Raw genomic sequence first — 25,561 nt, forward strand, 5'->3', positions numbered from 1 at the left:
GAGTAAGAAAGAATAGGGAAAGAGGTGCGGCGTCGTAGACTGCGCACGTTTGGGCTCACCTCATAGTTGGGGCCAAGGTTGGGTCCGCCTTTGGGAACAGTGACTAATGGAGCACTGCGAACTGTGTGGAGCAGGGGGAGGAACCCAAACGCTCGAGTGTGCGACTCTACGATCCGCGCGCCGCAGCGGCAGCTGCGCATGCGGTCTGTCGCACATTGGCGCCAATGACTAACCCGAAATTCACAGAGCAGTACACCGTGCGCATCGGTAATTCCAGGGTCTGTGTCAGGCGCCTGCGCTTGTGCTGCAACGTGAAGCGACTGCGAAAGTCGAAAGGGCACGCCAGCGCTTGCTCGTCGCTTGCTCGTTCGTGAAAAGGCATAAGTCGGCACGCGCCACTGCCGACTGCCGAGCCATGCGACCCTCCAGTCCCGATGAATTCCCCGTGCCCTCACTGCTCTGAACCATTATCGTAGGGAACAGCGCCTGCCTGGCTGCCTTCGCCCGGCGTAGCGGCAGTAGCTTCCTAGTTGGATCCAGGATTTCAAAAGTCCTCCCTTTTTTTCTATATGCGTTTCTTAATGCTTCTCATTCACAGGGTGGACCATATACCCAACGGCTCATAGCACATAAGCTGTCCTCACTTCTACTTCAGCCCTCGGCCCGGCGGCCACAAGGTCAAAGAGTCCCTCAGGCGTATGACTGACAAGTCGCTGCTGACGGCTATCCGGTTTTCTTCACTTGAATACTTCTGATAACACTGGCGAGTGAGCGGTGCATAAGGAGGCCCGCAGCAGGAGTCCACTTAGTCCTCGGTGAGCCTGCGGCCTAGGCGCGCAGCCGGGAGAAGCATATTTTGAAACCTCTTTGTTTCACTGCAAACACTGCGGTCGTGATCGGGGCCTCAGCTCGGCTGGGCGGGCTTCGGTCGGCGGTCGGTGATTGCACTGAGGAAAGCCAAGTTTTGCTAAAGTCTGCCTCTCTTCCACGTTACAGGTCCATCAAGCGGTCTATACGTAGCATTAGGACTGGCTTCCAGGCGCATTTTGGCGGGTGTGCTTGTGAGGGAGCGGCCATGCGCGCTGCACGGAGGCATTTTGCGTTACTGGCACAGATCGTAGTCGCATCTGCCTGTGCTCTATCATTAGCACGCGCAAGCGCGACTCATGGCGACAGTCCGGGCCAAGTCTCAGGTGTGAATCGGCGAAGAAGCAGACTCGCGGCAGGGTACCGCTTTCTAGTTTGTCGCTATACTCAGCACTGGAACCTGCACTGACACTGCCTCTACTCAATACAACGCAGGCTCGCTGCTGGTTTTGATGTCCTCAAGCGCCGAGGAGGGCTCCGATGTAACCGATCGATACTTGCAGACCGACGATGGCGCGTTCTACCGCGTAGACTTCTGCGCCGGCTTGGAGCTCTCTGAAATCCCGTCGGGTGCGCGTGCCACGGTGTTTTACACCAGTCTCGCCAACGGAGTGCTGAGCTCGTGTCAGGCACCACGGATGGAGGGCGCGGGGGGGCGGCGGTCGATGTTCGGCGAGGACATCACCACCCCCACGGAGCCCAAGTTTCTGGTTTACCTGGTGACACTATGCAACGTGCCAGTGCCGGCAGCCGCCACCCCACAGGTACGAACGTACGCTGCCCGGCCGCGCAAGCGCGTTCATAATCGCCTGCCGCCGGGTTAGAAGTTGAAGGGCCCGCCGTCCTGCGCGGCCGCGCCCCCCAAACCGTGCCCCAAACCGCCCATTCCCGCCTCCCCGTGCCCCGCGTCCTCCCGACACCCTTAACCACCTTTCTGAACTCCACCTCAACTGCCACCTCCGAATCACAGGCGGTGCTTGACATGTTCAATGGCGGCGGCAGCTACACTGGCGCGTCGCTTTCCGGCTACTATGACACCTGCAGCCGCAGACAAGTGCGCGTGCTGCCCTCCAACGTCAAGGTGGTGGGGCCCATCCGCATTCCCTGCTCCGGCGTGCTGGACAACCCGATTCGCTTCGCATCGGGTAACGCTTTTGACACGGGCAGCTGCGGCAACGACAACCAGCTCAAATGGCAGTTCTACCTGGACCAGCTGATGTCGGCGGCGCCGTACAACATCAACCCGCTGGAGTACCACCACAAGATCATGGTGCTGCCGACCGGCTTCAGCAACTACCTGAAGAGTGAGTGGTAGGCCGCGCCGCAGACCCCTTGCCGAGTGTTTCAAGCGGTAGCACGTTGTCACGAGAGTTACGCGGGCTGGACTGGTACGGCGCCTTTTGCCTTCGCCGTGTCCGCACCAGCTTTCAGTGTCCTCATCCGCTCCCACGCACCTGTCCTACATCGCGCCTTCACCCCACCCATCCTTCTCCGCAGACTGCAACAACATCGTGGTCGGCACCGCCACCGTGGGCCCCTGGTTCCGCGGCTCGCCCACCTCGGGCTCCAACACCTGGGGCACGGGCCTTGTGTGGCTGGACGGCGGGGCCTTCGACATCGGCGCGCTGTTCCACGAGGTCGGCCACACGCTGGGCCTGGCGCACGCCAACGTGCCCGGCGGCTGCGGCGGCTTCGACCAGTGCGACAGCTCCTGCCCCATGGGCTCCGCCTCCAAGCAGTGCCTCAACGCGCCGCACGCCTGGCAGCTGGGCTGGCTACAGCCCGCGCGTAGCTTGGCGGATGCCGACGTGTTCGCCCGGCCGACCCAGGTCGCGCTGCCGCTGCAGCAGGCGTCGAACAACAGCTACGCCATGGTGTCGCTGACATCCACCGGCTCCACGCCTAACAACCAGCTCTTCGTGGCTGCGCGCACCAACTCTGCGCCCTACGACGTCATGTTTGACTCCAAGCTGGACGGCAAGACCATGGTGCTGGTGCACAGCTACAACGGCACCGCGGTGTCATCCTACCAGCGTACCTTCGCGCTGGCCACGCTGGATGTGGGCCAGCGCTACGTGCACCCTGACAGCAATGTGGTGGTCAGCTACACGTCCGGGGGCAGCGACGGCGGTGCGGTCGTAACGCTGTGTCGCCGCAGCGGCGCTACGGAGGCGGTGTGCGGCGACGGTCTGGATGACGACTGTGACGGCCTGCCTGATGAGTCGGACCCGGATTGCCAGGGCCGCATGAACGGCAACTCGCGCTCGCCGCCACCGCCGCGCGTGCTTGGCGGCGGTCTGAACGTTCAAAACGGCGCCGTGCGGCCGCCTGTGCCGCGTGCGTCCCCGCGGCCGCCGCCGGGGCCACCGCCGGGGCCACCGCGGCCGCGGCCATCACCGCCTCCTTCGCCGCGCCGCCCGTCGCCCCCGCCCGCCCCATTGCCGCCCTCACCGGCGCCGCCGGCTCTGTCCAACACGAATGACGACTTCTGGTGGATGGGCGGTGTTGGCAGCAACGACCCCAAGACCAGCTCGCCGTCATCCAATAAGGCGCCGCCGAAGGGTGTGGCACTTGACACGGCCCCTCCCCCTCCGCCGCCACCACCCCCACCGCCGCCGCCGGATGCACCGCCACCGCGGAAGCCAGGCAAGCGGCGGCAGGTGCTGCTACCCAACGCGCCCGACAGCCCCCTCAGTCCCCCGAACCTACCCCCTGACGCCCCGTCCAACCCGCCGCCGCCTGCCAAACGTGTGGCGCGGCCGCCTCCATTCCCTGACATTGTGCGCGGTTCGGGCGGAACGTGGGATGACTGGACCAGCTCAGGCCGCCGGCTACTGCGCCGGCGGTGAGGCACGGTTGAGCCATCGTCACGGCGCATGGCGTCCGGCCGCTGCTTGCCAGGAGTTTTACAGCCACGCTGCTGCATTGTTTCTGATGCTTTACTACACCACCCTTTGGTGACACTCGAGAGCAGAGCAGCCACAAGTCGGATAGCTTGCCTGCGTGGCGGCCCACCCGCTGCGTAAGGCATGGCGGCAGTCAGCCACTCACATTGCACTGCATTATAATTGTTTTTTTGGCGCCGCATGCGCGCATATGGCCAACAGCCTACCCTGTGGCGTTCTCGTTCTGGCCGTGATGGTCAGTTGAGGATGACCATTGAAGACACCCAGTTCGTTCCTGCGCGCACGTTGATTGTTTGGGCCCCAAAGCGCGCGCACACCGCGCTGGTGGTCACGTGGTGACAACGTCTGTGGTTCGTTGTAGACAGGCAAGGAAATGGTGGTTGATGCGGATTGTCTCTGTTGTGTCTCATGAAGAGGCCTTGCCGGACAGTGAAGAGAGGTACCATGGAACCTTTTGCTCCACCGGACTGAAATGCTGGGGAGTCGTGTGATGTGAGAAGAGTGAAGCATTGTACGTATTACCCTCAATGAGGGTATAGTAGCCAATAGACAAACTTTCGCGTTAGGTAGTGATGGGACACTCGCGGCGGCCGCGCAGGTTGCTAGCGCCAGACCAGGCATTAGACAGATTATGAGTGACTGTGAGTTTTTACTGTGAGTGTTCCTTGGATGCGCGAGCTTCGAGCGCGCTCGATTGCTGTTGTATGGCGCACCGAGAGCCGCGAGGCTCCACACGGTAGGGCGTTGGCTCCAGAGCCCTCAGTTGATGGGCCGTTGGGTGATTTTCGTGCTTTGTGTGGGTGCGTTTGCCGCTGGAGGGACATCCATGCCGCAGGGTTGGAAAGCGTGGCAGGCACGAGGCGTGTGCGGCAAACAGGACTGGAACGGGACGACGACGTGCGCACGGAGTGGGAACGGGCAGTTCCGAGTGCATCATTTTGAGTGAGGTGCATGCAAACGCGCGAGTATGGTTATTCACAGTGAACAGTGGGATTACTGACCTACCATCAATGCGATATGACATCATCGTGTGCACCACAGAGGGCAAGTGTGCCTGTCGTTGCGGAGTGTCGTGCTCCTCATGGCATGCACTGTGACTTTTGCAGGCACAGAAGCCACCCCGCGCCCCCGCTTCAGATAATTTATAGTTGACGGCATTTCCTTACCTATGCTTTGCATGCGGTTGATTACGCGCATGGGGATTCCAAGATGCCCGAGCTGTGCCGCAGCAGGGTGCCCGAGTCAAGTCTCAAGGCAACCCTAGTCGCCTTGCAACGCTTGCGTGTGCATCGGAACCTGAACGGCAATGGATGATGGCTCCTATTGCTTAGGAGTGGTACGCTTAAGACCTTTGAGTAGCCACAGTTGACTTGACGGGCCCCGAGTCAAGTGTCAGCGCAAGTGGCGTGTGTGCGTGTTTGTGCATACAAGGCCCTGGAAATGACATGTTGCAAGGAAGATGCAGTGGATGGACACGGCTGCGGCTTCTTGGTTGGACTGCATATCAAGGATTTGAGCATCCTGAATTGCCTGAGACGTCCTACGACGGCCGCTCGGATTGTTTACGGGTGCTTACGTTGTAGGCTGCATGAGGGAGGCAACCATATTCATGGGACTTTAGGCTGCCTGGCTGTCGTTGCGAGAAGGCGCCGACACGAGCTATGCACTGGCCAAGGGGGCCAGGATGCCATGGAACGAGATCCGAGGGCGTTGCTAACCGCATGCATGAATGCATGTCGGGCATATACGTTGCCGGTGTAACGGGTGTACCCCCAACGCTTTTACACCATCGGCGTGCATCCCTGTCGGCGTGCAGACATTGCATTGACCAGGGGTGGTGGCACAAGTTAAAACATTGGGAACAGGATACAAGCAGGGGAATCAGGGGACAGGAAGTAAGAACATCAGGCGTTGCAAGGCGGGTGGTTGACCATGGGGGTGGTAGACAGCACCGAATCTCACACACGCTCACACCATGCCCAACATTGTAGAGCTTGAGGGGAGCATAACGTACACACTTTTAGTTATGTCAGGGGTGATCTGGTGCGGAAGTTCTGGACCAGTGGGCTGCCAAAGGTGGGGGGGGCTGCCATGGGGGTCTGCCGTCGTCCCAGGGAGTCCACCATGGTCCATGGCGCCAGGTTGCGGGAGCCTATCCTTGCGGATTTTGGGAAGCGCCACACAAGCAGAGCTAGGGGCCAAACGCCCAAACGCAGCACCACAAGGCTCAACTGTACACGTTACGCCGTATTGCCGTAATAAGCATAAACAAAGCGGGGGAGGGCCAATCAGCCCAATCTGCGCGTCCTGGCGTGGACATATCAGCACGTGTCCCCACGATCGACATTTACACACTAGAACTGTGGGGCTCTCAAGCGCTGCTGCGCATAGTTTCATGTTGACTGCCGATGCACGTTTTCCACACATAACATGGCAGAGAATTCGACGGGGGGTGAGCTGGGTCGAGGGGATTTCCGTGGATGGAATCCCTCGTGTGACCAAGTCTCACAACAGGACCGCCGATGGCACAGCGTGATAGCGATCGTCAAGAGGAGTAGATTGGCGCCACTTTGGTATCAAATGGAGGGGATTCAGCACCTAAACAACAACGTTTAGTCCGGTGGGGGTCCGGACGGTCGGTCGTCCCCTCTTGGGGGCAATATGGTCTGGCACTTTGTTTCCTATACGGTATCGATGGTACCCTCGCCCCCTCTGCAGTGACATCCAAGTTCTCCTCCTCTCCCGAAAGACTCGCGCATGAAATGCGTATCAATGTCTCCTCGTACAGCATGCAGAAGTCAGGTCAGCGGCAGCAATTGAAGAACGATCATGCATGTTATGCAGTGGAGGAACTTCCGGATGCCATATCATCATGGCCGGGGTACGGCGGCTCTGCCACACAGGGTCCACCAATGCCATTCGCCAAGGTGATACCACAAAACTTCACCCGCTGGCGCACGAGACGCAACGAACCAAGCACACGTCCACAAAGCGGCCACTCCGCCGGTGTCTCCCCGCCTCAAGTTGCGGGGGCCTCGTGGGTTCCCGTGCCAACCCAGCTTCACAACAGCGCCATTACTGCGCTCATGTTCGAATCTTTGGGACTTCGGCCCACGCCTCTTCACTTAGGTCTTGCCGGCGGGGGCCGGCTGCGCCTTAACCTCGTTGCCCAGCGGCCGATCCAAAACGTAGTCGGCGATGTTCTGAATGGTGGTGGTGCAGATGTTGTTCAGCGCCTCCTCCGTCAGAAAGGCCGTGTGCGGCGTCACCAGCACCTGCGGGAGTTCGGGGGCGCAACAGTGCGTGAGCACGTCAGACATGGGATGGTCGGCACGACGAACCTGCTGACTGCGTTGGGGCACAAGAGGGGCAATCGCGTGCACACACAGCGCCACCTGACCAGCCGCAGCTCCTGGGTTACAGCACACACATTGCGCACTGCTGTTCCCCAGGCTACCTAGCTCAACCCCCGCCAGCAGTCGCCACATCACAACATTGCGCACTCAGCATGCAGCGCCCGGCACCAGGTCACAGCCCGCACCACGCAGCCCACGCCACGCCACATGGCGTGTGATACACGCACCTGAGGGTAGCTGAGCAGCGTGCGGAATTGGCGGTCCCACTTCTGCATGCGCACGGAGGGGTCGAACTTTGTGTGGTCCACAAAGAACAGCCCGCCCTCATTCTCATACACGTCCTGTGTAAATCCAGGGAATAGAGGCGAGTGCAGAGGGGCAAAGGGGTTAAACCACGAGCAGGCAGGGCGCCAGCAGAGCACGAGTTGACAAAGCCGTCGTGGATGGGATTGGGCCTGTCACAGAGAGGCCGGCATCCACACCTGTATGCACCCTGATCCCATAAAGCAGCTAGCCGTGTATGCTGTGTGTATGTCTGTGCGCCGGAATCTGGCTCGGGCGCCAGCGCTATGTAGGGCCCAAGGGGCAAGGGCCAACCTCTCACCCATGCTCCGACCCCCGCACGCACGCCCCGCATGCCTACCAGGCCCAGGGCGCCTATCTGGCCGCTCTCCAGCGCATCGAACAGCGCGGCGCTGTCAATGAGGCCGCCGCGGCTGACGTTGATGAGCATCACGCCCTTCTTCATCTTCTGAATGCTGTTAGCAACAATGGGAGTAGCAGCAGCGCGCGACAGCATGGCTGGTTAGGGCACGCTGCCGCCGACCCGAATCCTAGTTCAACCACCGCATTACCACATTGGAGACCCCCCCCACGGCTGCCTGGCCTGCCCGCACCTCTCCTTGTTGATGAGTTGGCGGGTGCTGGGCAGCAGCGGGCAGTGCAGCGTGACGATGTCCGACATGGCCAGCAGCTCATCCAGGCTTACGTAAGGGATGCCCATAGCCTCAACCTGTTGGGTCCGTCGGTGTCGGGCCCACCCGGGCATGGGTGTTAAGGGTAGGCGGCGGCCGTGCGAGCCGCGCGTACTCGTCACCTCGTACCAAAGTCTAGTATATCCTCCTGTGACAGGTCAAGGAGATCCTTGGGTTCCGTCTCACACTCTCACCGCGGGGTTGGGTTTGATGTCATAGGCAAACACCTTGCACCCAATGCCCTGCGTATTGAAGCAAACGGTGATGCCCAGGTTTGATGACACTTACACGTGTTCGGATGCACATGCAGTACAGCAGTGTAAGGCTGCTAGCCTCCGAGACCAGCGCTGCGTGCAAAGCGCTGCGCGGTGATTGCAACTCTGCTGCAGTAGCCGCAGCTGTCGCCCTTCCCCTTGGACCGCCCCGCCCCCACGACACCACGGGTGCGCACCTTGAGGATGCGCGCCGCCTGCTGGCCGATGGCCCCAGTGCCCACCACGCCCACCACCTTGTGCCGCATCTCCACGCCCACTAACCCGCTCAGCGAGTAGTTGCCCATGCGCACGCGGATGTATGCATCCGTAAGGTGCCTGGAGGCAAGAGGTGCAGCGGGTTAAGACGGTAGCAGCTAAGCAGCATGTCAGGGCCGGCTGGTCTTGCCCAGGCGCACCCCGTGCCCCCGACACACAGGCAGCTGCTTCCTTCTCTCGACGTCCAACCCTCCATACATCCCCCAAACCCGCATCGCACAATGCCGCGGCCCCAGCATGCACACCTGTTGAGCGCGAAGATGAGCGCCACTGCGTGCTCCGCCACCGATTCGGGCGAGTAGGTGGGCACACGCACCACCCGGACGCCGTGCTCCGCGCAGGCGTGGAGGTCAACGCGGTCTGTGCGGCAGGCGGCACGGTGAAAAACATGGCGACGGTCAGGATAGGGTGCCGGTGCAGCGGCGTCGTGGGGGACGAACTTGTATGCTGCTACACGGCCCGTAAGCACCACCCAAGCGTGCAAGCTGCGCACGACTTCTTTGCTGCTCCGCGTCACCGCGTGCCTACGTCGTGTACGGCATGCGGGAGGGCGCTTACCAAAGCCGGCGCAACGCAGGGCAATCAGCTTCACACCCGCCTTGGCTAACTCCTTGATCACCTGCGACCAGGAGGCCCATGCACACCAGGGTCAGCCCGTCACTCGTCAGCTACTCATGCAGCGCCAACGCGCTCTCCCACGCAGACGACTCCTTTGCCCACAACCGCGGCGCCTTCCCTGCTGCACCCCATGACGAGTGGCTTCCATCAGCATCCACGAGTGGCTTCCACCAGCCGTCGGCTGTAGGTGCGCAGCCACCCAGCCAGCCAGCCGCAGTAGCAGCTGCCCGACATACTACCAGCTGCTGCCCACGCGGCCGCCCTTCACGTAACAACAGTAATACGACCCCCAAGCCTGCACTGCAGGTACTCCTACAGTCCAGAGGCCTCCACGTCTTCCCCATGCTTAAAGGCTTCCCCACGTGTATGCTGTCCTCTCACCGACGCATCAGCGCGGTCATTCACGAACAGCACTGCCACGTCATAGCCCCGAGCCAGCTGGGCTGTGTCCTTGTCCAGCGGAGGCTGCATGTGTGAGGGGGACGTGTGAGGGACGGTTGAGGGCGAAGGAAAGGCAAGAGAGTACGGAGCTAATTAGCAACCAGGACGGCGCGAGCGAGATTTGCAGCCGCGTGACCGGAGGGGAGGAGCCGGGAGTGGTCGGGGCACTGCAGGGGTGCTGGCCAGTGGCTGTGGGTGCTGAAGTCGAACGGCCTTGCGCAGGCGGTGCCGTCACGTGCGTCCATCATCATGAATGGTCCGTGTGCCCGTCTTCCTCTGACATCGGGATCTATAGCGTAGGTAGCCATGCACAACAACCACACAAAAATCCCACCTCCACAAAGTAGGTGTCGGTGAAAACTTTCTGCATAGGCCCTGCCAGGAAGTCCTGTGTGTGGGGAAATGGAGGCACGCTGCATCGTAAGAAAGCGGTGTACTGGGAGCAGGCAGCTCACGGAGCTGACACAATTAAGATGTTTTAGGCCATTGATTGGCGACTTATGTGTAGCTTCAAGCGCGGCACACAAGAATCGGGTACGCGCAAGGGGGGGGGCGAAGCTGCTCCAAACGCCTGGGGGTCGACGAGTGCAGTTGATGTCTGTGGCCGTGCGGCGGTTGGGTGCCACAGGCGTGTAGGCAGCTCCCGAGCTGCTACGGTGGGCCCCCTGGCACGCCAAACAATTGATCCCTGTTGCCTGCCATTTATGGGCCGACGCAACCTCAGCTGAGTGGGAGTTGGCCGCGAACGTTACGTTCCGCCCGCCCACCAGTCCCACACCCGCATCCATGCGCAAGTGTGTTTTGATACGGTTCAGCGCGCTCCCGCCTGTTTGCCCGCACCTTAACGTATTGAGTCGTTGAGTAACAGATGCACCTGGTAGTCGCGACCTTCGCGGCCTCCTGCGGGGTCAGCTCGACCCTCCCGGTATCCTCAACCGTGCTCACAGGGCTCCCGCCACCGGGGCCGACATTTAAAGCAGCTACGCGGTAGGCCCGGTGTTGCACGAGACCGCGGCCGCGAGCGATAATGCCTGGTTTTGCCACAACATTCCTCTGATTGGCCTTGCTGGCCGTGAGACAGTGGCTCTGGGTGGATGATAATAGCATCATGGCGTAATATAAAACCCAAAGGAATGGTGGGGACACCAATTCAGCACCCCGGCCTTTAGAGTGTCGAGGCATGGAATGCGCCCATGCAAGTCAACGTTTGTTTGTGTGTAGATGTATTGCGCTGAGTTTCTTGTCACTGTAACAACTCTTTGGAAGACTTTCTGGACAGGACGCCTGAACTCGCTGAAGGAAACACGGCCCTGCAGCTGCGAGTAGCGAGCCGAGGCAAAACTCTCTTGACCTAAACCTAGTAGGCATGATTCGCTTCATTCTTCTACAGAATAGGGCAGGGCGGACACGGCTTTCAAAATACTATGTGCCAATCGAGGAGAAGGAGCGACGGAAGCTGGAGTATGAGATTCACCGGCTTGTGGTGAACCGTGACCCCAAGCACACAAACTTTCTGGAGGCAGGTCAAGCAAGAGAGCCCCGGCCAGGGCTCTCCGAATCATGTCTCCGCAGCTCCTCGAGCTAACCGCCCTCACTGCTCTCAACGCAGTTCCGCAACTACAAGGTCGTGTATCGGCGATACGCGGGCCTGTTTTTCTCCATGTGCATTGACCAGTCGGACAATGAGCTGACCTGCCTTGAGGCGATCCACCTGTTCGTGGAGATCCTGGACCACTACTTCAGCAACGTGTGCGAGCTGGACCTGGTGTTCAACTTCCACAAGGTGGGGGCGCGCGGGGCAGAGCGGGGGGGCGGCGCAGGAAGGCAGGGCGTGGCAGTGCGTGTCAGTGTTGTGGGCGCGGGGCATGGCGACCACATGCGCGTGTGCCGCTGCGCTGCAGAGAACAGTGCGCTGCAGCCGCGCATGGGGCATGCCGGGCAAGTGCCCATGGGTTGAATACATAGCAATGTATGCGAATGGCAGGATTGGAAGGATTGGAGGATAATGCTGGGGAGTGGGGACGGCACTTCCATCGTACTCGTCGCACGGGGCGGTGTGTTGTTGTTAGCTGTGTGTGGTCCCCGTGGGCGCCGTTGGGTACAACTAATGCCGCCCCGACCATGCAACTGCGGTATAGAACGCACGCGTGTATTGCTGGTGCGCGCGTCATCAGGAGCCACTTGTTGGCCTATTAGTGCAGCCATCCACCGGAAAGCCATGGCCATTGCGCCTGGCGGTATCAGCACTGAGCAGATGGTGTGCGCATTCAGCCACACCGGTGCTGATGACGCAGTGTGATCGGCTAACTAGAGCATTGGGATACGCTACAGCCTTCCGCCCTTTTAGTGACCGCGCACACCTCTGCCTCGCAGGTTTACCTCATCCTGGACGAGTTCATCTGCGGCGGGGAAATCCAGGAGACGGCCAAGAAGGTGGGCCAGGAGTCAAAGCGCAAGGCAGGGGGGCAGGTCCATTGCGTGTGCGGGAGGGGCACGCCCCCCGAAAGGGCGCATCTAGCAAGCAACTATGGGAACATAATAATGGACTGGTAGAGGGACACTACTCTGGGGTAGCTGGTTGCAACTGCAGATCCGCACGCGCGGAATAAGCCACACACAAAACATGTACTTGGGCAATTGCATGAGCCTGTATTCGTGGGGCGTGGGCAAATTGTGTACTTGTTGCTTACCGGACGGAGACTTGCCAAACGTGCAGCCGCGGATATCATTCCAGCACACCCTGTCCGTGCTGCCTTCCTTCTGCGATTGCTGCTTATTTCTACAGGTGATCCTTGAACGGCTTGCAGAGCTGGACAAGATTGACACGTGAGCAGAGCAGGCGTTGAAGGATGTGAGAGACGCACACGGAGGAGCAGGCGGCACGCAAGGAGGCAGGGGAGTATGAAAGGGATAGGATCGCGTGACGGGGTTGGGGATGGGGGCAAATGTGGCATGCGGAGGTAAAGGATAGCACGTGCAACTGGCACGTTCCAGCAGCGAAGGGTGTCTCTCCATACGCGTGTGCAACGGATTCGAGTTGATACTGAGAAATGTGGGTGATTACAAGGTATTTGCTGGCAAGATAACACAGCACAGTATGTGGTACGCCGCAGCAGTGAGGCGCATTGTGGCTAGGGGATTTCCTCTGTTTGGTTGATTGGCTGTGTTTGTGCTTGGCAGCGGGACGTGGCTGGACGCATGGCGGGCCGTGCCTGTACGAACCGACCCCGGCAATGTCCGGGAGATGACTCAGACGCTTGCGGCCTCAGACTGGAGACGTGGCGTGGGCTCAGCCCACTTTTCCCCTTCTTGCGAGGGAAAACCACCTTAATTAAGGCGTTACGTCGGATGTAATACTACCATGTCGAGTACCGTGTCCATGCGTTTCCTTGGAGGGGGGGGGGTAGGAAACAAAGTGCCAGACCCCATGCCCGAAATCCCCCGGGACCCCCCTTGAGGGGACGACTGATCCCCCCACAGACAAAACCTCGTTGTTTTACGGGTTTAACCCCCTCCAATTATTTCCAAAGTGGCGCCATTCGACTCCTCTTAACGAGCGCTATCACGCTGTGCCATCGGCAGCCCTAGTCTGAGATTGCATCGAAGGCTTCGGTCTCTGCGAAAATTCCTCGACCCAGCCCACCCCGCGCTCAACTCCCTGCCGCGTGACGAATGGACAGTGAGCATCGACAGCCTTGTTAGACATGAAATGCATGCACACCAGCCTTGAGAGCCCAGCCGTGGCAGTGCGCATGTGTCGAACGTGGGGACATTTGCCAACATGTCCACGCCAGGACGAGTAACTTGGCCCTCCCACGCTATGTTTGTGCTTATTAAGGCAGAGCGTGCATATTTGAGCCAAGTACTGCTGCGTTTGGCCCCTAGTTCTGCTTGTGGGGCGCTTCCCGAAATCCGCCAGGGACCCCCAGGGACGACGACCAACACCCTAACTTCGGCGGGCCAGAACTTCCTCACCAGACCGCTCCTGACATAACTACAAGTGCGTAAATTATGCTCTCCTAACGATCTATGATTTTGAGTATGGGGTAAGATTCTGAGCATTCTACCCCACCCTGGTAGGACTGGCCAAAGGCTCATGAGCCCTGTCGACGGCTGTAGCCTGGAGGAGTGTGCGCTACGCCATGTTGGGCATACATGAACGCGAGCAACGGTGCCAACTTGCCTTTATTACGGCGTCCAACGCTGTCCCAGCGCGTACCGGAAACAATATCGTAGCTCCACGCCACCTAGCAGCCACACACGCACACACGCATTCCCAAGCTAAAACCCCTCAGTGCGGGGACCCCACGCGGCCGCGCCAATCTTTCAACGTCAAGCAATGCCGTAGTCAACGCCATGTTGTCTTGGGAGTCCAGGGGGAAGTCGACTTGCCAAGCCGTCAATGTGAACACGCGTCCGCACAACAATAATGCCGGCCCTTCACCACCAGCTTCACCACGGTCCATACTCATTGCCTCATGCCATGGCGGCGCCTTCAAGGTGCGTCGTCAGCCTGGTCGCCCGCAGTCAGAGAGCATCCTTGCGCACCACACGCAGTGGCATCGGGCTATGCGGTTGCCTCCAGTCCGCTTACTCGTTGTTCTCACCGAACTGCGCGGGTCGGCATCAGCAGGTGCGGAAGGTTAGCAGGGACCGTGGCATAGAACGTGCAAATGAGCCGAGTCGGCTATTCTTCAGGGCCAAGACATGAAGACTGCCGCCACTGCAGGGCGTATGGTACGTCGTAAGAGCTACGAGCATGGAAGATGAGAAGCCGAGTCCCTAGCCTCACCTACCTTGACCTCCGGCGGCGGCGGGGCGCGGTCGGGGTCGGCGGAGTGGCCACCGCGCGCATGGCCGCCCTTCACCCCGCCCACCTGCGAACAAGTCAGTGCACGTAGGCAACTTGGAATTCAGGAGCACACGTGACATTGACACAGCCGCGGCGCTGTGCGACTGAGCTCGCCGCATGCCTGGCACTGACCGCCCGGTCTTATGCAGGGTTGGCTGTGGGCACTTGCCCCAATCCCAAGCCGTTGCATTGCGCCTCGTACACCCTTTCGGGTTGCATATGGCACAACCCTGATGCCATTGGTTGCCTACAGTCCGCATTCCTACCAGTCATCCAGTCCCCGACCCTGCTCTCCAGGCCGGCTCCGCCAGCCCACGCTGCCTCTGCGCACGCATGGCTGTGGTCGAGTCTCTCCACCCAATTCGGTCCCCCACACGGCGTAGGGGTCTCAATCTGCGCGCTCTTGCCCACCTGGATGCGCTCGTGCGCGTCGCACTCCTCGAAGCTCTTGCCAAACTTGTCCTGTATCAGGCAGATGGTGTGCGGGAAAAGCGGTGGCCAGGAGGGTCGGGTGAAGGCTGTGACGTCACGCCGCCGCGGCGTCAGTCGCACTCCGGCCAGGCACGGATATCGCTCCCATCGCTCCCCCACCTGTGCAATCTTGTTCAGCTCCTGCATGTTCTCGGGATCCTGGTTCACCATTTTGACTGGCGGTGTCGGCTGCTGCTGCTTTGCGGGCGCGTGTGGGCTGGCTTACGAGCAGCTTGTTTGAGTGTGCTGCAAATGTCAGGTTGAAGAATGTAAGTCAGTTTGACGGGGCGAGCGGGCGTCGTGGGCAGTCAAGCGCCCGATTGAGCAGCGCGGCAATGGCCCAATGGCACCGCGGCGACCCAGGGGTACTTGGTCAGGGGTAACCGAGCAGCAGGGCGCTGGAGCCGAACTTGTTTTCGAACCGCAACAGCACGCAACACAAAGCTTACGTGTAGCTCAAAACCGCAATCAGAACCAACTCTCTGCATCATGTCGGGCGAGGTGATTCGCGACACGCAGGTTGGTGTGCACGCATGGCTGTGGTTGAGTCTCTCAGGGGCATGGGAACGGCTTGCGAGAACCTGTACTGGGTGCTGCGACACACGCTAGCAGGCATACGCGGGTCAGGCCGACTTGCGCTGCCCGCGCCCGCTGACCTGCGCTGACCTGGCAGCGCACACGCGCCAGGAAACCCTGCCGGCCCGCGTCTGCACTACCCGGCCCGCGCCTGCACTACCCGGCCCGCGTCTGCACTACCCGGCCCAGCCTCGTCATGACGAGCCATCTGACCCTACGTGCTGCTGGCTGTGTCCCGCTTGCGCTTTGGGCTTGCTTGCCCCCCGCAGGTGGGCACTGAGGGCGATGACGTGCCCGACCACCTGAATGAGGGCCGCCAGCCTCAGGAGTACGAGGGAGCCGGCACTCACAGGTGCGCAGTGCGGCGGCCGCTGTGGGACTGCGCCTGCAGGGTTGGCGGGGGTAGTGCGAGTACGGTATGTGATGAGCTGCATGTGGGGCTCCGCTTGCAGTGAGTGGGCAGCAGTGAACCTTCAGAACGTGCGGGCGTGCTTGGGTTAGGGACCTAGTTGTCGATAGGATCTCCGGCCCTTGGCGCAAGCATGCCCCACTCGTACGTGCCTTACCGTGACGGCTTGACCTATCGGCCTGACGCATCTGCAGCTCTATCTCTCTTCTCACCTCCCGGCACGTACCTTTGCATGTGCCTGTACTTAGCCAGCTCTTATACCGTATCGTACTTGCACCCGCGCTACAGGTTTGAGACCCGCATGAGCGATGAGGAGATCTCCAAGGGCATCAGCCGCGATGCCCGCCGCGCGGCCGAGTTGATGAAGAAGCAGATGGAGCATGACAAGACCGCCGCCCCCGTGAGCCAGCAGACCAGCGAGCAGGCACAGCAGCAGGTGCCCGTGCGGGCCGCGGGAGCGGACGTGACGGACCAGCCCAGCAGCTAGGCGGCCCGCAAGGTGGGTGCAGGTGGGCGCGCGTGGCGGCGTGGGCAAGGCGCATGCGGGTAGCGGTTGCAGAGACAGGCCGGACAGATGTGAGGGGCGCCTGCAGCAGCAGCACGGTGGGTGACGGAGGGGGTGCGATGTATGGGAGGTGACATTTTGTACCGTATTCCTGTCTGGGCGCTTCAATGCGCTAGAATCAATCCCAGTTTGGGGACAGGTTCGATGTGTCGGGATGTGTGGTGTGCGAGCTATCCCAAGCTCGGCACGTGCTCAAGTGCTGTGCAGCTCTAGGGCATAAGCTAAGCTCTAGGTGGTGAGAGGCATCTGGCGTCAACTTGCAAATCACTAGGCTTCACGTCAACGGGCAGTGCAGTGTGGGCGGCTGCCCGGGGCCTTAGCGCTGGTGCCTGTCCGGATACTGACCGCACGTCGCATGCCTCGCTAACCTGTGGGTGCCACGCCACCTGATTCCCGCGCTTTCACCTCATGCAGGAGGCACTTCCATCCCAAATGTCTCCTCAGCTGTCGCAGCAGTGCTATGAGGCGTGCAAGAAGAGGAGCGGGACGGAAGAGGGCAGGTGGACGTGTGAGAATTTGCGTAGAAAGGGCCGCCTCTGTTGCGTCAAAAAATTGTACGTACTAAAGGGTTGCTGTAATGCGACGTGTAGTTGTACTAGGATGCGGCCTCACGGCCAAAGGTTGGATGCGCTCGAGCGGCCGGGAGTTTGGCGGGTTGACGCGGGGGTGCACGGAGTGCAGCCTCGCCCGCACTGTAAGCCCCTCCAGACCACGGGAACGTAAACACGGCATTGAAATTAGCAGATATACAAACGGTCATAGCCCTTACGTCACAACGCTTCAAGCGTTAACAGTCGAAATGCTTCAGAATGTTTTGTTTCGCTGAGTGCCTCCACCGGGCGTTCAGGGACCATAGCTTATTACTTGCAGGTCTCAAGAATGGCCGAGAGCCCGACGCCGATCGGGCAAACTCCAGCTACTGGAACTTCGCCAGGCCTTTCCCCGGCGCGAACGCCACCGGCCCTCCTTAGCGTTGAAGAACTACTGCAGAACATTGACTTGCGAAGCCCGATGGCCTCGCAAACCCCTCCCTCGACATCAGGGCGGAGTCAGGGCGGAGCAGGCGTTGCGCCGCGGGCGAGACCTCGCTACCCCCGGCTGGCAGCAGCTTCCGCGAGCCACCCCCTGCAGGGCATCCAGATGCCACCGGAGGGCGTGCTGCGTGCCGCGGCGCTAGAGGGCAGGCCAGACGTGGGGCCACCACCTCGGCTACCCCACCAGTTGAGCCCCGCCCTTCAGGCCGTCTTGCTCGGGTGAGAGTCTGCATGTACTGGGTCGGGGAAGGCGCGTTACGGGGTGCTACGCTGGGTCTCTACAACAGCGAGGGACGGGACGTGCAGGGACTGCGTTGTCATCATGTATGGAGGCGGATGATCAGGAGAAGCTGGCTCTAAGCGCCCGCTAACGCCCGCCGTTTCAACTTCCGGGTCTCCCACGCCAAAACCAACCGTTGCACCAACGCCACGCGTAACCCCTCCGGCTGCAAAGCATATGCGCTCCACCGCAACTACCTACGCTTCCCACGCAACCCGCCATTCCCACCCCACTCCTCTCCATTCTCACACTTCACGTGCCTCTTCGCAGGTGGCGCAGCCTGTACGAGCAGTGTCGAAGCCCCAGCTCTTTGCAGGCGCTGGTGGGCGAGTGCTATGCACCCGGGGCGGTGTTTGAGGATGCGCTGGTGTCGGCGGCTGGGCAGGAGGCGCTTTACCGGCAATTCGCACTGCTGGGGGCGGCGGTGCGGGCAGTGCAGGTGGGAGCCTGGGAGGGAGGGGCTGCGGGGGGGAGAGGGGGCTGCGATTGTTGAGATAAGGGTCAGGAGGCACGGATGATTGTCATGAACTGGTTTGGGCGTTTAAGGTGCGGGGTCGGGCCCAGGCGAAGCGGCGGCGGTACCAAAACGGGAGGCTTAAGTTTCGTGCGGCAGGTGAGGGTTGCTGCCATGTGGGTGGACTGGTGGGGAGCCGGCAGTGCTGCCAGGCAGGCTGACGCCATTTGCCTGATGGTTGCCGGGCGCGCAGTTTGGGATAGGTCAGCCACCTCCACACTACTCTCCATGCTGGCACGCAGGTGGGCGCCTACTCCCTGTCAGTGGCACCGCTGGCGCAGCCCGCCGTCGCCATGCGCCCGCCGCCGCCGCCCTCACCCAGCCGCAGCGCCGTCAGTGACAGCGGGGCGAAGCCGTCGCCGCCGCGACCCGCGTATAGTGCCGGCTCGCCCACAATGACCAGCAGTGCGGCAGCGCGGCAGAGCGCGCAGGCGCAATCAGCGGCAGGGGCAGCGGCAGGGGGAGTGGCAGGGGCAGCGGGAGTGGGAGCGGTGGCGGCGGAGGTGCCCCTGCACCTGACACGCGTGACGGTGGAGAACGTGCAGTGCTTTGTGGTGGCGCTGCCGCCGCTGGTGTCGTGGCTGCTGGGCGGCGGCGAGGAGGTCAGCGTGCAGGTGTGTGTGTGTGTGTGTGTGTGTGTGTGTGTGTGTGTGTGTGTGTGTGTGTGTGTGTGTGTGTGTGTGTGTGTGTGTGTGTGCGTGCGATACAGGCCCGCATTTGAGGGCGCATCGAGCACGAGTATCGTATGACGAGGCGAGGCGAGGCACGGCACAAGGGATACCGGGGCCAAAGGCGGTACAGCACTGGGGACCTGCTCTTTGCCAACCTTTGGAGTGGCCTGCTCATGCAGTTGTTTGTATCGCACGGCTGACTCAGCGCCACCCTGCTCGTGCAGATTCCGCTGTACGTCACGAGTGTGCTGTTGGTCGCGTCGGACGCACCGCTGGCGCACGACGGTGCGGGCGGCGCTGACACCACAGCCAGCCGCCTGGCAAGCGCCGCTGCGGCCCTGGGTGAATCCCTGTCACAGCCGTCCTCTGCCCTCTCCGCTTCCTCTGGTGGAGCCGGAGGCAGCGGCGTGGACCCGCTGGCGACGGCCTCGGGCATGCCCCCCTATGGCGGCGGCGTGACACACTGGCGCATCCTGCACCATCTGGATCGCTGGCACAACGTGCCGCTGGTGTGGTGGGTGCTGCGTCGGGCAGCGGCGCGCGCGGTGGATGCCGTGCTGGTGCCGCTGCTGCTGAGGAGGCAGGGCTAGGCTACACGGCAGGACCGGGGGGGGGCTTGGAGCAGCATAGGTTGCGTCTGGAGGGCTGATGCGACTCTGCCAGTAGCGCAGATGTTGGGGTGTGCTGATGCGTGCAGCAAGTGGAGCACGGTGAAAGGGTGTAGCGAGGCAAATGGCAGAGCTGTGCATGTACCAATGTATAGCTGATTGGCAGTGCGCACGTGCAGTGAGCGGCTTGTGGGGACGTAGTGGCGGTTTACTTTTTGGCGGCGCGGCCGGTCCGTTCTCATCCATAGAGAACTCACATGAAGAGTTTGAGAAGAAGTAAGTTATGAGTGCGGGTGAAGGCCAAACCCAACAGGCGTTGGTCTCGGGGTGCTTTGATTCATTGCATTGACCGGTGGTTTGCTTTGGGCGGTGTGTGCAGCAGGCTTGCAGGGAGGCATGTGCGACCATATGCATGTGCTGCCGGGAGCGACTTACGTGCCAAGTACTGTACTTGCACGTCAAGCATGCATTTGTTTTTGATAACCCAGACGGGGACCTCATGTCTTTCAGTAGTATGCTTCGCATCGTGACTTGATTGCTGCGTCGGTTTGGCACTGTTGGCAGGTTCCATCAGTGCACGTGCTGGCGGCGTAGTTCAATACTGTAGTGGTAGATGAACAAGCCAACGGGAGGAGCCAATAAGGTGCTGGGCGGTGCCGGTCAAGGTCAAGCACTGCGCTGCTGGTGAGGAATGCCTGTCTCTCGGGGTTGGTCGCACGCCTGGTGACGTAGATTTTATCTTCAGTGGTTTGACAAGGGGCGTATATTGTCGATGCCAGTACTCGGTGGCTTTCGCCCACGCACTGGATTGGAGCATCGGGCCATCAGGCCCTCGTCCGAGTCAAAGCGTCATTGCCGTTTTAGGATGTACAGGTGCACGACTGCTGTGGCCCGTGGGCACTGCTGTTACTCGGTTGCCTCCTTGCCGGTAGTGTAAACAGCGTTTTGGAGGTGCTCTTCCCTCAAGGCCGACTCATCTTCTGTTCCTTCCACCGCTCACAGAGACACAAACAGCGGCATTTACAGGAGCGCTAACAAGGAGGTGGCTGCCTTAGAGAGGCAGGAAAAGGGCTGAGCCCTCCCCTCCCGGGTCGTTATCAACCCAGCCACCTTGACGCGGGCGCCTACTAAGCACACGCAAATTGCACACGCCTCTATGTTGGGGGCCTTTGGCATCCCCGCAAATCCGGACGTGGCACATGAGATGGAAACCAGACATAACACAGCACACATCCAACTGCTCGACTCTGTCGCTGTCACGCACTTCATTCGTTTACTTAATGATACTTAACGATCCCCAGGGTGCTGCCTCGGGCGCTATCGGTCTCCCACACCCCACACAGCAGTGGCCAGGAAGCCTGTGCGGCGACCCGGTGTCCCCTACAACTGCGTCCGGCGTGGATTGCCACACACCAACCACAGACAGCGGAACCTGGGCTACCAGGAAAATGCCCGGGAGCGCTCAAAATTCGCAGATTATAGGCCGCCGTCCTCCATTGCCGGGCCCTGATGCCCCGTAACGCTACAAGTATGTTTTGGATATCCTACTACGTGATGCCGTACACATACTGCTCTCGCTCATGCCCACGCGAGATGAATGCCTCGGATCACATAGATAGTGCGCGCCGAGCCAGGGACAAGAGTCACATGCTCATAGCATGGCTAGGGACGCAGACGCAGGCAATTACGGTATGCGTTATGCACTTCGGACTGTGCCGGCATGTAAAGCCACTCTGCTTCGCGCCCCCACCCAGCAGCCGCTGCCATGCCGTGGGTTGACATTTCCTCTCTCGTTCTCCTCTGTGCCATCTTCACTTCATCTTGATCTGTTTCTTGGCCTCCATGTCCTGAAGGGACGGGGCGAGGCAGGTAAAAGCACATGGTGATAAGGGCACATTGTACCGAGCAGAACCTTGCATGCAGGGATGCCCAGGCGTGCCGGCTTGCGGTCCACCCTAAAACCGCACGCCAGCCTCACAACAGCCCCTTCCATCATCCGTTGGCACTGCCAAGGCACCTCAGACTGCACGCAATGCCGGACCTACCACGTCCGCAGACACGCACGCCGTTACAGCTCCGGTTCCACACACCCACGCTCGCATACCGTACTGTCCTTCGTATCTGTCTTGTTCCTGCTTTGTAGCAAACGGGCCGTGACTCACCAGGATCATATCGCGCCACGTGTCCACTTCCGGCAGCCAGCCGGGCAGCCCCAGGTCAGACAGCGTGCGGCGCGTGTCGAAGTCGGGTGCAGGGCCCCACAGCGCGCGCAGCATGTCACGCCCGATGCCCAGCAGCGGGCCCAACAGCCACACCAGCCTGCGTGGCACGGCAGGCAGGAACCGGCGCACCAGCAAGAGAGTTAGCAGCGACAACAGCCGCAGCAGGACTACTACAGTACGGAAGGGGTTTGGATTGAGGGGCCAATAGCACAGATGCGAACGAGCAGAGATCTGGTGCGCGCGCACACCAATGAACACGAGTACTTCAGGTGTACAGCGGCGGCCAAACAACTTTACAACCGACAGGCATGGCAAGTGAACGCACTCACTTACCAGTATGGTGCCAGGCTCCGTGCGGGCCAAAACTTGGGAAACACCGACGCAACCACTGCGGTGCGCATTCCGGCACGTCGGTGCGGTTGCGCACCTCCAATCAGTGTATAAGAATGGCTGACCACGTGGGCAGGCAGTCAGACTAATCTTATCAGGCAGATGCGCGACATGCAGACGTGTGTGCTGCTGTCGACTTGCCGTGCGTAACGTTGAAGAAGTTGGTGGACTTGGCGTGCGCGATATACCTGCAGCAGCAAAACCACCACAGGAGCAGCGGCAGGACAGCCCACAATCCCGGCGACACATGTGGGTATCGTGCGGGCATGCAGCATGCCCGGGCGTGATTGAGTACGGTAGGTCACAACCACGCAGAGGCACGGCGGGTTGTCTGTGCCGGTAGTTGGCAGCCAAGTGTGCGATGGCCCACTTACGGTGTCTCTTTCACCATACGTCATGCTGGCCAGTGGCATACCTGGGTAGCAGCATGCATAAGGCACTTATCCCAACGCACCTGCCCTTGGCTGCGGGTGTGACCATGGCCAGGCAGTGCAGGGCTGCCACGTCCCGCACATCCACCAGCGCCAGGCCGATGTCGCCAGCTGCAGGCCACATCAAGCCCGGCCTGTTCGTAGAACGGCCAAGAGTGGAGTCCTCGAGTCAGCGAACTCGCTGCGTGTGGCGCGGCCTTGCGCGCCGCATTCGTGCCATACACGAGACCTCCCATGACCCACCACAAGATGTCGCGCACTGCGCCCACACTGCACCAGGTGGGAAAGGGGCGGGAACAAGGCAGCGTGTTACGGGGCTCGTGTTAGTACTGCCACACCTGTGACACAGATAGCTGGGGCCCACACAGACCTACTAAACGTCCAGCCGGGGGGTGGCTCAAGATTGGGAGTACAGTACTCACCTCTCGCTGCTGTCGCACGCAAGCACCGTTGGGCCCATCACGATGGATGGGCACACCTGCAGCAGTAGCGATAGCAACGTGACCAAACGTTATGATAACACTACGGTACTAGCAGCTTTATGGATGCCGCCACGCGCAATGGCGGACCAGGCGGTGACGCGCATGCTGTGGCGGCTCCAGGAAGTGGCTTGGAGCCTGTACACAGTCTCCGTACGTCACATACGGTACACAACCACGTCAGCGCACAAACGCTGCTGCAACATGAGGTACACGCACGCAGCACACGCACCGTGATCAGGTCCCAGCGGCTCTGCTGGCCCGCAAGCTCCCAGGCGCGCTTCTCCGACAAAGTCTTGCCGCGCGCGTACGGCTGCAGAAGTGCGGCGGCGGTGGTGCACGGATGACGCCAAGTTGTGGCCATCAAAATGTGACAGGTGGGAAGGGTTCCGCGCATTCGCTACGTCGGCCTTAGGCCGCGGCCGCCGTACCCAAACAACATCGCACGCCATTACCGCTGTGAGCTGCGGCTCCCTACCGCACGCTCCCCACGCACGCACAATGAAGTCCTCGGTGGCAGTGGTGTTCCAGTCATGCTCCGTGTAAAGCAGCACGCTGCCGTCCGCGGGCTTGGGCTTGTCACTGGCGGTGGTGCAGATGGCGGAGATGGAGGAAGTCATGACCACACGCTTAACGGACGGCGCGCGGTTGACGGCGCCTGGTGGGGCGCAGGGCCGAAGGGCCGGTAATCACAACGCTTGGGATGGGCACGGCGAGCGTGGCAAACAATTCTCATGCACCGAAACGCCCAACGCAGTACATTACGGACTCACTCAGCACGTTATCCACGCCTGCCAGCATGGGGTCAATGAGTTTGGGCTTGCCCTCGCCTGGCTTCACCTGCAGCAACAGGAGCGGGAAGCGGAGAAGGCACGCACACGCCACCACACGTGTGCGGCGTCAGGCAGGTAGGACAGGGGAGCATGCCAACCCGCCGCGACTGGACAACCACAAGACGAGGCACAGCACGTTGCGGCATGCGCGGCAGCGTTTCTACCCGCGCCACGGCGGCACCTTGCCCAGCGTCACGGGGGCTGCCATGTGGATGACGTAGTCGCATCCCTTCACTGCTTCATCAAAGCTGCCGACATGCGTTAGGTCTGCCTTGTAGAACCTGATCCGCAGGACATTAAAAGGGCGGCGCTCCCGTTGGCATTAAGCCGTCCCAGTTTGTTTTGGCCGGGTGGCCCCAGCCTAAGTTCCTTTGGACCTAGACACGACTACCCCGCATCTGTTCGCCTGCACGAGTCATGGCAGCACTCCAGAAGAACTGTGGTTCCCAACCCCTAGGCCACACACTGGCGCAAGCTGTGTGTCCGGGAGCCCTCCCACCAGGCCAAGGCTCAGCCCGTCGGCCCCACTTACTTGAGCCGCTTGTCTGCGCCTGGCAGTGCCACCAGGCGTGCAAGCAGTTCTGTGTTCCCTGGATCCCTACGTCGCCGGTGAAGGCACACGGCAGATCAGGTACGAGATACGGGAGCGGTGGGCGGCGGGCTGCTGCGGTCCTTGCCGGCAGCTGACCCCGCACGGCCGCACCCAAGCAAGGGGCCTAGCCCCGGCCCTTACCCTTGCACCTATGGCGGAGGTTGCTAGACGCCAGCATCCACATCCTGCAATACGTCCGAAGCCTTTCCTGCCGTACGCCTACCTCCTGCCCCCGCATCTGCCCCTCACCGGCACGTGGCGTGCACCGTGTGGCCAGCCCTCAGCAGCCGCTCGATCGTCGGCCCGGCGATGTATCCGGTGCAACCGGTCACCAGGACCGTGCTACTCGGGTGTTTGGTCTCGAGGGGCAGGAGGGGCACAACACTCGTCGCGGCCATGCTGTACCGCTGTAATGCGCGACAATACTTTGATCTCTGCTTGGTTTAAACGTTCAGCATAGCCACGAAAGAGCGCGACAAATTCGCGCAAACACTTGGTTCTTTGGTGCTATTCTTTCTATCATTACCTTGATTATGGATAGGCTAAACAATGATGTTGTTGGCAAGGTCTGTTTGTTTGTGACGATCATCGCTCATCGGTACCCACGTGATCACCCGCGCTTCGCCCCTCTTCGAATCGTCATGGAGAGTTCGTGGCATGGCATACGCGATTTGATTGAAGTATGCATGGCTGGTCCAGTCCGGAGAGAGTAACCAACGCAGCGAGAGTTTAGGGATGGGTGGTGGGCGGGGAGGGGCGGGGAGTTTAGCCGGACGTTACGGCATGACGACTCACGGCGTGACGCTGAACTTGTGACGATCGCCGTTTTAATTCGGGGGACCTATAGGCATTTGTTAACTCATAATCGTTTTAAATCGCTCCGGATCTATAGCGAGCTGGGTGCGGGCGACCATCGCGCTCGAGCTGCAACTCGCCCGGGCA

The 25,561-nt window shown here is 60.7% G+C and overlaps 7 protein-coding genes across 7 annotated transcripts; 4 read left to right on the forward strand and 3 right to left on the reverse strand.

The window, feature by feature from the left end:
• The first annotated feature begins 18 nt into the window (after positions 1 to 18).
• On the forward strand, positions 19 to 5,546 carry CHLRE_07g324500v5 (uncharacterized protein). Its single transcript, XM_043064026.1, has 5 exons — positions 19 to 815; positions 997 to 1,193; positions 1,303 to 1,631; positions 1,838 to 2,171; positions 2,365 to 5,546. The coding sequence occupies exons 3-5, from the start codon at positions 1,320 to 1,322 to the stop codon at positions 3,714 to 3,716; spliced, it is 1,998 nt and encodes a 665-aa protein (XP_042922594.1). The 5' UTR covers positions 19 to 815; positions 997 to 1,193; positions 1,303 to 1,319; the 3' UTR covers positions 3,717 to 5,546.
• A 6-nt stretch (positions 5,547 to 5,552) lies between these two features.
• CHLRE_07g324550v5 (uncharacterized protein) lies at positions 5,553 to 10,858 on the reverse strand. Its single transcript, XM_043064027.1, has 11 exons — positions 10,533 to 10,858; positions 10,027 to 10,080; positions 9,633 to 9,716; positions 9,192 to 9,252; positions 8,879 to 8,993; positions 8,555 to 8,693; positions 8,298 to 8,345; positions 8,026 to 8,141; positions 7,773 to 7,887; positions 7,357 to 7,470; positions 5,553 to 7,048 (listed from the first exon to the last, which is right to left on the reverse strand). The coding sequence occupies exons 1-11, from the start codon at positions 10,800 to 10,802 to the stop codon at positions 6,899 to 6,901; spliced, it is 1,266 nt and encodes a 421-aa protein (XP_042922595.1). The 5' UTR covers positions 10,803 to 10,858; the 3' UTR covers positions 5,553 to 6,898.
• A 100-nt stretch (positions 10,859 to 10,958) lies between these two features.
• CHLRE_07g324600v5 (uncharacterized protein) lies at positions 10,959 to 13,058 on the forward strand. The gene is made up of 4 exons (XM_001700833.2): positions 10,959 to 11,211; positions 11,302 to 11,475; positions 12,066 to 12,125; positions 12,478 to 13,058. Exons 1-4 carry the CDS (start codon positions 11,059 to 11,061, stop codon positions 12,520 to 12,522), a joined length of 432 nt encoding a protein of 143 aa, XP_001700885.1. The 5' UTR covers positions 10,959 to 11,058; the 3' UTR covers positions 12,523 to 13,058.
• Positions 13,059 to 13,062: 4 nt separating this feature from the next.
• On the reverse strand, positions 13,063 to 15,358 carry CHLRE_07g324650v5 (uncharacterized protein). Its single transcript, XM_043064028.1, has 4 exons — positions 15,136 to 15,358; positions 14,956 to 15,006; positions 14,489 to 14,569; positions 13,063 to 14,303 (listed from the first exon to the last, which is right to left on the reverse strand). Exons 1-4 carry the CDS (start codon positions 15,184 to 15,186, stop codon positions 14,283 to 14,285), a joined length of 204 nt encoding a protein of 67 aa, XP_042922596.1. The 5' UTR covers positions 15,187 to 15,358; the 3' UTR covers positions 13,063 to 14,282.
• A 100-nt stretch (positions 15,359 to 15,458) lies between these two features.
• Positions 15,459 to 17,230, forward strand: CHLRE_07g324700v5 (uncharacterized protein). The gene is made up of 3 exons (XM_001700834.2): positions 15,459 to 15,534; positions 15,861 to 15,943; positions 16,289 to 17,230. The coding sequence occupies exons 1-3, from the start codon at positions 15,505 to 15,507 to the stop codon at positions 16,485 to 16,487; spliced, it is 312 nt and encodes a 103-aa protein (XP_001700886.1). The 5' UTR covers positions 15,459 to 15,504; the 3' UTR covers positions 16,488 to 17,230.
• A 48-nt stretch (positions 17,231 to 17,278) lies between these two features.
• Positions 17,279 to 20,621, forward strand: CHLRE_07g324750v5 (uncharacterized protein). Its single transcript, XM_043064029.1, has 4 exons — positions 17,279 to 17,818; positions 18,150 to 18,318; positions 18,636 to 19,007; positions 19,289 to 20,621. Exons 1-4 carry the CDS (start codon positions 17,577 to 17,579, stop codon positions 19,652 to 19,654), a joined length of 1,149 nt encoding a protein of 382 aa, XP_042922597.1. The 5' UTR covers positions 17,279 to 17,576; the 3' UTR covers positions 19,655 to 20,621.
• Position 20,622: 1 nt separating this feature from the next.
• CHLRE_07g324800v5 (uncharacterized protein) lies at positions 20,623 to 25,258 on the reverse strand. Its single transcript, XM_043064030.1, has 13 exons — positions 24,869 to 25,258; positions 24,560 to 24,625; positions 24,209 to 24,308; positions 23,968 to 24,034; positions 23,695 to 23,852; positions 23,427 to 23,507; positions 23,138 to 23,193; positions 22,959 to 22,985; positions 22,739 to 22,849; positions 22,426 to 22,472; positions 22,228 to 22,282; positions 21,835 to 21,991; positions 20,623 to 21,519 (listed from the first exon to the last, which is right to left on the reverse strand). The coding sequence occupies exons 1-13, from the start codon at positions 25,015 to 25,017 to the stop codon at positions 21,484 to 21,486; spliced, it is 1,110 nt and encodes a 369-aa protein (XP_042922598.1). The 5' UTR covers positions 25,018 to 25,258; the 3' UTR covers positions 20,623 to 21,483.
• Positions 25,259 to 25,561: the final 303 nt, after the last annotated feature.

This window comes from Chlamydomonas reinhardtii, chromosome 7 (genome assembly GCF_000002595.2).
Source record: "Chlamydomonas reinhardtii strain CC-503 cw92 mt+ chromosome 7, whole genome shotgun sequence".
Taxonomy (NCBI): Eukaryota; Viridiplantae; Chlorophyta; class Chlorophyceae; order Chlamydomonadales; family Chlamydomonadaceae; genus Chlamydomonas; species Chlamydomonas reinhardtii.